Genomic DNA, 12,406 nt, shown 5'->3' with positions numbered 1-12,406 from the left:
TTGTAACATGGCTTCTATTTAGCCAATTGGTGTTAGAGGCGGCATCACCATAAGCATAATACAATTTAGATGATCCAAACATTCTGCCACATGAACTGCCTGGTTAACGTTCTAAAGTACTTTTTAATTATAACATTTAGTATTAATTTTCAAGCTAATGAAGAAGTGGCAAACAAATTATGTACTGGAAACACTGGAACACAAGTACATTTTTTTGACTTTTTTAATATTTACAAAATTGTGAATGAACAACTATTCTAGTTTATACATAATATCAATCGTTTTTTTAAAAAATCATTCAATGTCAAATTTCAAATACTTAATTTAAAAACGACACAAATATTTACCCTTTCTGCAGGTACAACTTCACTCATATTCACAGAACATTTTTAAAAATGGATCAATCTGCTGCTGAAGTACTCAATATTACCATGACTTTTTTTTAAATCCAAAATTAAGAGAATATGGAGTGTCAGTAACTTTTTCTTTTAATCAGGGCTATCTTCACAGTGAACAACTGGGGGAAGAGAAGGGAGAATATGGAAGACAGCCACAGTTCTGAAACCTGAATTACCACTGAAAAATACCCTTCCTAGAAGAGTTTCTATATGGCCACAGTTGTACACAAAGTATAAAACATTTAATGATTGACAGCATGATAAACAGCTGGTTAGCACTTTTTTAAAATATAAATTAGGTTTCTTAATACGTAATTCGCAACTGCTTCCTCAGATCTATTCTACTTATCCCTAAAATACTGCATGAGATGGGGGCAAATACCATGATATACTATTACTCAAGTAAAATTTACAAATATATGCACAAGCATTATTACACAGCAATCCTCATACAAAAAAAGAGGACAAATTGAAATGCATACTATTTGATGGAAATCTGTAAAACATTACAGATGTTTAAAGAGCACAAATTAAATACTGTATACGTGACATTAGTTATTGGCATTTGTAGGTTCTGGAGATTGAAGAAATTCATAGGGGTCATGGACCATGTCTTGTTGTTCTCCTACACTTAAGTGAGACGGGCTTCCTGTAGAAAACAGAGAGAGAGAGAAAAGTCAGTTTAAGAGTAAATATTATATACAGTATATACAGTCTTGAAAATATTTTTTGCTCAATGTTCTACACTGCTACTGTGCAGTCAATACCTTGGGAGGCTCACAAGCGACTGAATTTTAAGTGAACTGAGAAGGTTCAAACGGACATATTGTTCAATCAGATTTACCTAGATGGTGTTGATCCCTTTCTGAAGCATTAGAGAGGGAACTGAGGTTGGAAGAAGGCCTGGATCCAACTCTGTCAGTCTGTGCCTCATGAAGGTCCTGTAGTAATTTGGTTGTTTCATCCAAGTGTAAATGATTGTCATCATGATCAAGTTCCTTCTTTACTTTACCTGAGAACAATAATAGATCATTCAATGCAAGCTTGGTTTTTGGATGAATGGTTAAAAAGTTAACATTGAAAGGCTGGTTTGTTTTTGTCATTTCCCCGCCCTCTATCAATCTTCTTTTGCAATAAAGCTGAATAAAAGCAATATGCTTTGAATATATCCTAAGGGGTGCTCTAATTTTATATGATCGTTTAAAAGATATTTAATTTACACAGGGCTTAGAAAAACACATTCAGATTTCAGCAATGATTAAGTTCCCAGAGCTTAAAGAGGCTATAATCTTTTATTATACATGAAGACATGAGGCACACGTACCTCTGTGCCAAAATATGTTTACATAAGAGGTGCAAAGATTTTGCAAAGTCAGGGCCAAACTATATGGGACACTGGAGATTTGTGATTGAATATCTTGCCTCTTTATATTTCTTTTAATTAAAAGCAGCTGTAGTCATAGTGGTGGTGGGTCCTGCTTGAAACCCTGAAGAGCTGCTGCCAGTCAGTGTCAACAATACTGGGCTAGATGGACCAAAGGTTTGACTCGACATAAGGCAGCTTCCTATGTCTCTAATATTAGAATTGCCACTACACTGGATTTTCCCCCCACAATGGCAGTGATCAAGGCAGTTTTGAACAGGAGTGTGTTATCAAACAGACTGATAAGGCCTGTGGTTTTCATTATATGGTGCTAGTTGATGCCAGCAGTGAAGAACAAAACATTATTGGAATCTGAGTTACATATGTGCTTTGATTTGAAGAACAAACAAACAAAAAGTGCATTACGTGTTCTGCTGAGATCCCAGGCACTCCCAACTGGTGTCCAAAACAGAAAAGTTTGAGAACCGCTGGACTAGTGGACTAGATTATAGATAACAGCATAGCATCACAATTTCAAAAGGTCTGTATGAGAACACCTACCCAACGAACTTAACATGGATATATCAAGTGACACATCTGAATACGGCTTCATAGATAAAAAATCCAAAACAGAACTAGCATTGTCTCCAATGGCTTCTCCAACCTGAACAAAAAGAGAGAAGATGAAAGTGATAGCTATACAACATAAATAACGATGGAGACATTTGCCTGAGATTGCTACAGACATGACTTTTTCCCAAAATATAACCATAGTCTCAACTAGGGCAATGCACATACTTCATGACTTCTGGCTAGGTAGCCAAATGTGCAAACATCAGCAATTTTTTTTCAATTGTACATTCTTTTCTATTTATTTATTTATTTATTACATTTTTATACTGCCCAACAGCCGAAGCTCTCTGGGCGGTTCACATGTATACTTATTGCCTGGGGTTATCTTTTAAGTAGTCTGGAGATTCATACCCAATCCTGCTAGTCAGCATATCCTGGAAATGTTCCAAGAAAAATTGGACTGACTCAAATTCTTTACTAAAATCTGTTTTTATCAGTTTTATCCTGTCCTTCTTCCAAATAGCTCATGGCAGAATTCATGGGGTTATCCCACATTATTGTTATCATCATCATCATTTATTTATCTCTGATCTTTCAGGATATAAATCATCTTTCTAAGGCTGCTTGCAAGTAACATTAAGTACATTTACCAAAATCAAAACAAAGAATATAATAACTTCTTCTTCCTACAGGGAAGTTGATGGGAGAAGGCCCTCCGGGTGGATGGAGGGCCAGTTCAACTGTGAGGTGGACTTTGTCTCCCTACTTCTCTCCAAGCTAACTACTGCATTTACAGCAGCTCTCTATTTCAGGAGTGGACAAATTCCAGTATCTACTTTGTTTTTTCACTAGAACCTCAAGATCCACCAACTGGAGCCTAGTGAAAAAACATACTGAGAAGTAAATAATTTTGATTACTAGAACTGAATGGAGGTGGAGTCCTTCCACACAAAATTCCACACTTGGTTTCACCCATCTCCCAAGCTTTTTTCATTTCAATAGCATGTATAATTTAGGGCAATGAAGAGTCATTTTATGGGGGTAAGAAATTCTTCCCAATCTACTGCAAATCATACAAAAATCTACTAGTGGATCCTGATGTATCTTCAGCCCACCACTGCTCTAATTGATAGGTGTATCTCCAAGATAAAAGCTGAAGCCTTCTTCAGATGGAAATCAGACATCTTGAACTGAATTCTAAATTGTACAAGAAATCTTACCATACTTTGCTTGGAGGCATCTGGGCAAGTATTGCGCAATTTGTGTTCTTCTTTTATGAGGACTGGTGGTATCTAAAACCATCAACACATGTTAGTTATTTGAAATATATGTTTACTCTCTCTATGGAACCTTCATTTTCACATCACCAAAGTCACAAGAAAACATTGCATACTAGCAAAGGGTCCAATATAGAATCTAATACTTAAAAATAAATCAAGAAATACAACATTCAGAGGATGAAACACATAAAATTGTACATAAATGTTTTCAACCTTTATTTATTACAGATATTTTAGACCACCTTCAGTTGTATTCCCAGGGTAGGTTACAACAAGGGCACATTATTATATACCTATAAGAGTGGGGCATGTGTTTTTAATGCAACTTACTTTGACTTCATCTGGTGGCTTTACTGGAATGTTTCTCCTCTGAAAATACAAAATAAAAAATATTTAATCTTTTTGCTGACTACCTTTCTTGAGTGTTTACATTATATAATAATAATAATAATAATAATAATAATAATAATAATAATAATAATAATAATTTATTTCTTACCCGCCTCTCCCTTTGGATCGAGGTGGGAAACAACATTAGTACAGGAATCAACACATCTTAAAAATTCTTGATTTTACATTGATCTGGGTAGGCCTGCCAGAAAAGGCTAGTCTTCAAAGCTGCCTTAAAATCACAGAGAGAGTTAATATTACGAATCTCCTCCGGCAGGCCGTTCCACAATCCGGGGGCAACAGAAGAAAAGGTCCTCTGGGAAACTGATGTCAGGTTACTGCCTTACAAGCAGTATTTCTATTAAATTTAAATCTGCCATTATTAGTTTTATCTTCAAACTATAGAAATGTGGGATAAAGTTTTTTAAGATTTAACATTTTAAAATAATGTTTATTATATAGATCAAATGGACCTGTAGTCCTGCCTTTGTGTGTGATTCCTCTCTAACAACAACTTGTAACCTGATTTAGGGTTTGTGTTAATTTTGAAATGATTTATATACCAGGGATAGGAAACCTCTGGCCCATGAGCCCAGACTAGCTCATCCAGTCCTCGGGGCCCTTGAATGAGATCCAAGCCTTCTCCCACAAAAGGAAGATCGGGTGAGAGAGCAACTGAGTACTCAGTTGGTGCTTCCAGAAGCTGGACTCAGATGGCTCCTGGAAGCACCAGCTGAGTGTGCATCACTGGTTCTTAGTTTTTCCCTGTGCAAAGGATGAGTGAAGTTGGCTGCACACCAACCACGGGACTCAGCCAGCTCCTGGAAATGATGTTATCCAGCTCGTAAGGTGGCTTCTGGAGGAATAATCCAGCACCCTGGTCAAGTATGATCCCCACTTCTGTTATGGCAGCCTTTCTCAACCTGGGGTGCTCCAGATGTGTTGGACTGCATCTCCCAGAATGCCCCAGCCAGCAGAGCTGGCTGGGGCATTCTGGGAGTTGTAGTCCAACACATCTGGAGCGCCCCAGGTTGAGAAAGGCTGTGTTATGGACTTTGTTTTGAGTGAACTGAAAATTTATATCCTGTTTGTATATTTTTCAGGTAGCACATATTTGGATTTCTATTTATAGTGTGCAGTTGATAGTGCTGCAATGTTTCATCAGTTAAAGGAGTTCAATGTGATTGAGGAAGCACTCCAGATTAAATTGGGCACCAGTTGAGAAGGGCACTCCTTTTTCTACTTCTAAACTGTTTCCTACTAGTCTCACTTGGCTGACAGGATGGGGAAGAATAAAACATAGGCGTGGAGCACTCTCACATGCTGACTCCATTGCCGATCCTTACAATCACATCTTGGAAGGAATCGGCATGGCCAGCTAGAAGGAAAATTAACTGTTCAGTGTTATTATTTTAAATAACACCTTATATTTATAAATTTATATCCTGCCCTTCCATGTAAGAGCAATGATAAAACATTACATTGACCTCTTCCAAGCATGATGTAAGGCTGCAATTCCCCCCTTTGATTATTTATTCACCTTTTATTAATATTTTCACATTCTATTTTGTAAGAAAATAAAGAGACAAGGGAAAAGGACTCACACATATAGTTGAATTCTGAACAATTACTTTTGTAGGAGGTGGTTCATTCTTACTAAGGATATATCAATCTCAGTTTATGGAAGGGTTTTTTGCCTTTCACGTTTTGGGAGATTGGCAATTCAGGCTGCTGCTAAAACTCTGTTTGGAAATTATCAAAATTCATGACAAGCCTCTCTGGCCACACTAAATTTATAAGGGGATAGCTTGTCAAGGAAAAATTTGGTGAAAGTAGCATTCACCATCTCAGAGTAAGATTTTGAGTTTTTAGCTGTAGTCGCCAACCATTTCTGTTACACAGTGGTTGTGAATATTGATCTTCAGCAAGGAATAACAATGTTGATATTAAGAATACCTCAAGGGGTAAACTATTGAACACACACTAACTGTGTTTAGCTGGTTGCATGTCTGTATAATGTGGACCTACTTGCTTTAGCTGGTAAATAGTTTTGGAATGATCTCCACCAGTGATCTGATCCAGCAGGTCATCCACTATTTTTTTACTGTAACTACCAGAATCTTTCACAAACTCCTGCAAACTAGAAGAAAATGCAATATAAAATTACAAATTCAATCAGCTACATGCATATTTGTACAATAATTGAACAGAGAGCTTGGGCTAATGGGAAGTATAGAACCAAAATAGATAAGTAAATAAAACATTCTAAACAAAACATTCTTCCTTTTAAATCTTTCATCCATCTTTCACCATTTCTCCATTTTTCAAAAAAGTCATTATCTGCAATTTGATGATGCCAGCCTTAGTATGTTGCTTATTCTAGCTCCCATAGGACTAGCCCTCATTTGTACACTCCAAACCTCAACGTTTATGCTGGTGTAGTGGTCTGCAACACCTGCAAAGCATCAATGGGTGCAACGTTGCATTACAACATACTTACCTTAAAGCACATTGGATCCCAGTTTCATCTCCGTATGCTGAATACAGCAGTTCCATTTCATCCGCTTTCAGATCATGAAAGATAGAGTGGTTTTGCATAGAAATCGCTGTATTAGCACTCGAAAGAAATGTAACTGAAAACATAAAAATATTGTGTTTGGAATCTCCTTCTGCAAAAAAACCCAGCTGCATTTCTAAGGATTCATTCGCACATCCATGCACATTATTTGATTAATGAACTATTAATGAACAGTAACAATGGCAGGTTTAAATGACCAAACACCTGCTTAATAAGCAGAAGTATGATCATCTAAACCTGAAACAGGAAACCCTAGTTACTAGCTTCAGAACAAGCCAAGAATGTAAACTAACTTCAAACCATGGTTTAAAAATCTTGGATTGTTCCAATCTGGTAAATGCAGTTTTCTGATTTGCATACAACAGGAAATATGATTGATTAAAAGATTCTTGCTTTGATCGCTCATGCCATGAGGAATGATGCAAAGGAAAAGTGCTAATTTTTATCTTATCATATTTCTATAAAACTTATTTGCCTCAAAAGTGTTTAATACACACCCACCTTTGTGCCTTCTTTCATCTTTAAAGCCCAGTGCTGTGAAACCAGGTAACAACTTGCTTGACAGAGAACTCAGATCCACTGGATGGGCTTCCTCCTCTATATAAAGTTAAATATTTATGTTACAGTTAACAACCTTCCAAGAATAATAATTAGGAGTACACTCAGTTCCTGAATATGGAATCCAAATCATCATCATGCTTTACTTACAATTGTTTTAATTTCATACATAACATATATGTATATGCAGATGACCAGAATCCAAGTACCCATTTGATGCTTTAAGAGGGATGTACTTTAAAAATCAGCATTTAACTCAGTAATGACAAGGAATGAGATGGTGCTACCCCACTAGTGCAACCACCAATGCAACATATACGTCATGATGGGACAAGGGAGAGGGCCTTCTCTGTGGTGGCACCCCCACTGTGGAATGCCCTCCCCTGGGAGGCCCGATTGGCACCAACATTGACTGCATTTCAACGCCAAGTAAAAACATGGCTTTTTAACAAAGCCTTTGATGGTTAAACTCACTGGCACATTGTTTTAACTACATCTATTGCTTTTAAATTATATATTGTTTTAACTTGGATTATGGTTTAATTTGTTTTTAACTGTGTATATTTATTGTTTTATACTGTATGTTTTTATCTGTACGCCGCCCTGAGATCTTAGTGATATAGGGCAGGATATAAATATTATAAATAAATAGATACAATAAATAGTGCCTTGTGACTTTGGCCTCTAGTCTATCCAGCTGCAGAGCAGGCAGCAGCCAAGCAGGGGAGAGTCGTACAGACCAGGTTTGATTCCACAGCCAGCCCCCACTGGGGCTTCTGCTTCTGGCCAGGCATGCCTTAAAACCCCATTGCCTATATCACAGTTTGGCCACCCATGTTTAGACTAAATAGCTGAAAACTTACAGGAGAAATGTATGGTAACTCAAGTCCGGGTTCAGAAGGACATCACAGTCAACTAGTCAGCAAGAAAATTCTTTTTAGATTTAAACTCTACTGACAAATGCAGCTTAATTTTGATGCCATTTGTAATATCAGCTGTAAGCCTGCATGGAAGTTAGTATTAGCTATCAAGTTTAGCTTAGGATGTGTTGCCAAATATATTTCAGGGTGCAAAGCTAATTGTTTTGTTGCCAGTGCATATATAGTTTTGTTGCCAATTCACATACTGACTGTGACTTACAAAAGAACTTATCTGTTTGGGTTACTGAAATTTAGATAAAACATAGTATTATATTGACATTTTTCTCGGTCAGAGCAAATTTAAAAGCAGATTCCACCCCCCTCTGCCTTGTATCAATAAAAGCATAGTTATCACTGTTAACAGAACTTACTAAAGCTGATCAGAAAATTACCTTCTGCTTCTGGATCTGACGGATTGAGCACACTGAAGACCAAGGACCCATCACCATTCTTTTTCAGGTAGCCTATCTGTACTTAAACATACACATGCACATGACAGAGATGTACATTATTTTTATGTTTGCTGAAAAACAATGAACATCCATCCAGATTTCAAAAGATCAAACCTTAACAGCTTCATCTGCACTGCTGAAATTACAAAACATCAACTAAACGTGTTGGCTGCCTGTAGCCTCTGACTAGGTTCAGATGATCACGTTATTGATTCAGATGTTCATTGTTTACATAATTACTTGCAGTGCAGTATGGGTTAGTGTGTCATCTGAACCTGGTCCACGGCAGGGCAGGGCGGAGGTGGCTTTGTACCCACCCTACAACCCACAACATGCAGTAGGAAGCCACCCCCGCTGTGTTACGCACTGGGTTCAGACAACATGCTAACCCATGCTGCAGCATTGCTCCTTTACTTCTTTGACAGCATGTTCCAAAGGAAAGAAGATTTCCCTCCATCTTTCTGCAAAGCTTTCTTTGTGGGCTAGGCAATCTCTGCAGCCTATTTCATTAACATATTTATTTTCTGCTTTAGTCAACTGTAGCTCTTAGCGGTGCAGAGACTAATCTTGGTAAACCACCCAGAGAGTTTTGGCTATGGGGTGGTATGTAAATAATACAGAGTGGGGGTGCTTGGGACCATGCTGCCTCACCCTGGGTCACCTGACACCCACATGTTGCGCATGTCATTGGAACAGGGGCTTGTGGGTCTCCCGTCTAATATGAATAAGCTCTGATCCACGCAATTGTTACACTGCAAAATAATTGCAAGGATTGATGCATTTTTGCCTATGCACATAGCCCCTACTTGAACACAATATATAGGGAATGTCAGAGAACTATACTGCGTAGAAAGCTGATTTCATTTTATTTATGCTCTACACCAGGGGTGGGCAGAAGATAGATCTCTAGATGTTTCAGAAAAACTTCCCAACATGGCCAACATTTAGGAAAGCTGGAAGTTTAAGTTCAAAACTTTTGGAGATCTACTTTCTGCCAACGGCTGCTCTATACTAGTGATACACAATGTTTTCAGTCCTGAGGGGCACATGGGATGCACACATACACATGTACACACATACACCATCAATCTTCATACAGATTGTCTTTTCCCACAAGTGCTAGCAGCAAGGAAAGGTCAATCTGTAGGAGGAGGATTGGGAGAGGGAGGGGAGAGACGGCTGGCTCCATCAGGGGCCACTGTTAAGGCCTTGGGGGGGATGTCTACACAGTTAGAGCCACATCAGTTATTAGTCAGTTTTAAAAAGTAACAAATAAAATAGACTCAGCTCAACTAAAGGAAGCAAGGGTTTGCTTTGAAAAATGCCTAAGTTGCAGATTTAGAATAAGGGGGTGGGAGTTATATCATCTCCCTCCTTATTTTCAAAGGGATGCATTCAGGATCTCAGAGCATCAGAGCTTTTAAATGTATAAATTTGGATTGTCTAAGACGTTAAAATACATTTAACCCAATCAGCAGGCATTACGTTTTTACTATTATCTTCTGATTTGTTAGTCCTGCCACATTGGAGAATCATGTCAACCCCATCAGGACTCAACTGCCCCATCTGGACTCTTAATACAGAAATGATTGAATTTAATAATATTTTAGGGAGATGTTCACCAAAACAGAAATTAAGTTCTCCTAGAGGACACTTAATTTATAATGTTCAAACTGGGGTTTAAATAATAGCAGGGTTTTAAGGCCTCGTGTGGCGCAGCGTGGTAAGCGGCAGTTACTGCAGCTGAAACTCTCCCCACGGCCTGAGTTCGATCCCAGCGGAAGCTGGTTCTCAGGCAGCCAGCTCAGGTCGACTCAGCTTTCCATCCTTCCGAGGTCAGTAAAATGAGTACCCAGGTAGCTGGGGGAAAGGTAACTGCGACTGGGGAAGGCAATGGCAAACCAGCCCGCTACAAAGTCTGCCAAGAAAATGTTAGCGAAAGCAGGTGTCCCTCTAGAAGTCAGTAATGACTCAAGTGCTTTGCACAAGAGGTTCCTTTCCTTTCCTTTCAGGATTACAGAGATAACAGAAATCATTGTGGCTTCTCCCTCCACCCCTGCACACGTAGGAGTTGTAAGGTGAGTACGAAGCCACCCCTGCCGTCCTGCACACTGCGTTTGGATGACACGGCAAGCCACGCTGCACCAGGGATAATTATGCAAATGGTGGCCACGCACACAGCATGCGTGGGGGCAGAGCTAAGCTACAATGGCTTCTTTTACTACTGTGTAGTCTTTAAGGCAAACACTCTGCTCTGGAGATTTAACATCCATAAAGCTCTCACACGGGAACTATTCCCATAGCATTCACATATCAGATGCCATGCAAAAATGCTTACTCAATCTGATCCACAACATTGTTCCTGAGCATTATCAGCCAAACAAAATGTCTATAAAATGGCAGCCTGAATCAAGCGGCAAGACCTTGCTGTTGGGGAGACATCGATTGATCCGGTCCCGGGCTTCATCTGCTGCATGTTCCACCAAAGCCAGGACATGTTCTTCAGCTGTGCTGTCTGTTAGACTGCATGCATTTCCTTCTGGTTCAAATATACAACTACAACAAAGTACAAGCTGTCAAATAAATATAAAACTGTATCTGATGTATTCAAATAATTGTTAGGCAACCCACTTTTTTATGACTCCTGGCTAAATGTGACTATTCACCAGAGTGAAACATAATTCCTTTTCTTCTTAGCACTTATATATAGTCATCTATGCAAAGTATATATTCAATGCATTTCAGGATTCAGTCTAAAACTTTTTGTAGGAGAATAAGAACCGAAGAATTGCGTGGCTGGATCAGACAATGATCCAACTATCTAGAATTCTGTTTCCAGTAGCAGCCAACCAGATGCTCCTAAGAGCCCAAGCAGAGCACCAAGATGATGGACATATCCAAGTCATCTGGGTTTATCATTTATGGTTTCTGGGCTAAATTCGAAGTGCTGATTTTAACTTATATAGCCTGTTATGGCTTAGGGCCACATTATCCGAAAGACCACTTCTTCTCATATATTGCTACCTGTGCTCCAAAAATTGTCATCAGAGGACCTGCCCCAAGTATCCCTACGTACTGAGATTTGGTAGGTAGCTACTTCTGCGTGGGGCTTCCTAGCTGTGCAATGCCCTCCCCAGAGAGGTCCACTTAGTGCCTACTTCACTGATTTTTAGGCCAATTTGCTCTCTATTTGACTGCCCAGTTGTTTTTTAAAACTATTTATCTCCACGGTTATAATTTTAGATCTTTTAGTATTTGTGCCTTTGCTGTTTTTAGTCTCCTCTACTGCAAGCTGTGTTTTTACTGCTGTTCATTTTGATTGTATTTAATCAATTTAATCATTGGTTTTATTTTGTAATCATAGTCATTGCCCTGAGAGCTTCAGGGCGACTTATAACTTGAATACATACATACATACATACATACAATGTATTAATGCTGCAAGGAGAAGGTCCCCCCCTTTCGCCTTCTTAGGCTTGTCTGGAACTTTAATCCAGGTCCTATTGTACCCTAAATGAGAATTCTATCCCTAGGCCAACAAGCCTCACACTTTTAAGCCACAACTGCTAAGAACCTTGTATCCCCTTAAAAGGATTACAGTGGAAACCAAGGCATGACTATTCAGACGCAAGACCCACTGAGTTCAATGGAGCTTACTCCCAGGTAAATGGCTTTATGACTGCAGCTTAACAGGCTGATTGTGGCATAAGCTTTTGGAGGCCAGAGTCCACCCTGTCAGATGCCTTGTGTGAGCTTCCTCCCCAACAACTCCAATTCTTCCAGGTCTTGTCTTAATGGGAGAGAAGCACATTTCTCCTATGGGCAGGGTGGATAAAAACAGTTGATGCTTCCTTTTTTCTCTCTTTATACAAGAGAAAGCATCTGGATGCTTTC

The 12,406-nt window shown here is 39.0% G+C and overlaps 1 protein-coding gene across 4 annotated transcripts in view; it reads right to left on the bottom strand.

Annotated features, from left to right (window-relative positions):
• Positions 1-205: 205 nt before the first annotated feature.
• The window catches only part of BRD9 (bromodomain containing 9), a 32,448-nt gene continuing 20,247 nt past the window's right edge, over positions 206-12,406 (bottom strand). For all 4 annotated transcript variants that reach the window (XM_063130997.1, XM_063131006.1, XM_063131014.1 and 1 more), the window contains exons 8-17: positions 10,936-11,068; positions 8,453-8,528; positions 7,084-7,179; positions 6,505-6,637; positions 6,033-6,144; positions 3,945-3,983; positions 3,555-3,626; positions 2,323-2,425; positions 1,243-1,410; positions 206-1,047 (exon numbers count right to left, since the gene is read on the bottom strand). In XM_063130997.1, the coding sequence (XP_062987067.1) occupies positions 950-1,047; positions 1,243-1,410; positions 2,323-2,425; positions 3,555-3,626; positions 3,945-3,983; positions 6,033-6,144; positions 6,505-6,637; positions 7,084-7,179; positions 8,453-8,528; positions 10,936-11,068 (1,030 nt within the window). In that variant the 3' untranslated portion in view covers positions 206-949. The remainder of the gene's footprint in view (positions 1,048-1,242; positions 1,411-2,322; positions 2,426-3,554; positions 3,627-3,944; positions 3,984-6,032; positions 6,145-6,504; positions 6,638-7,083; positions 7,180-8,452; positions 8,529-10,935; positions 11,069-12,406) is intronic.

The sequence above is a fragment of the Elgaria multicarinata genome, chromosome 1 (assembly GCF_023053635.1).
Source record: "Elgaria multicarinata webbii isolate HBS135686 ecotype San Diego chromosome 1, rElgMul1.1.pri, whole genome shotgun sequence".
NCBI classification, from domain to species: domain Eukaryota; kingdom Metazoa; phylum Chordata; class Lepidosauria; order Squamata; family Anguidae; genus Elgaria; species Elgaria multicarinata.
This window is presented reverse-complemented; position numbering and strand designations above follow the sequence as displayed.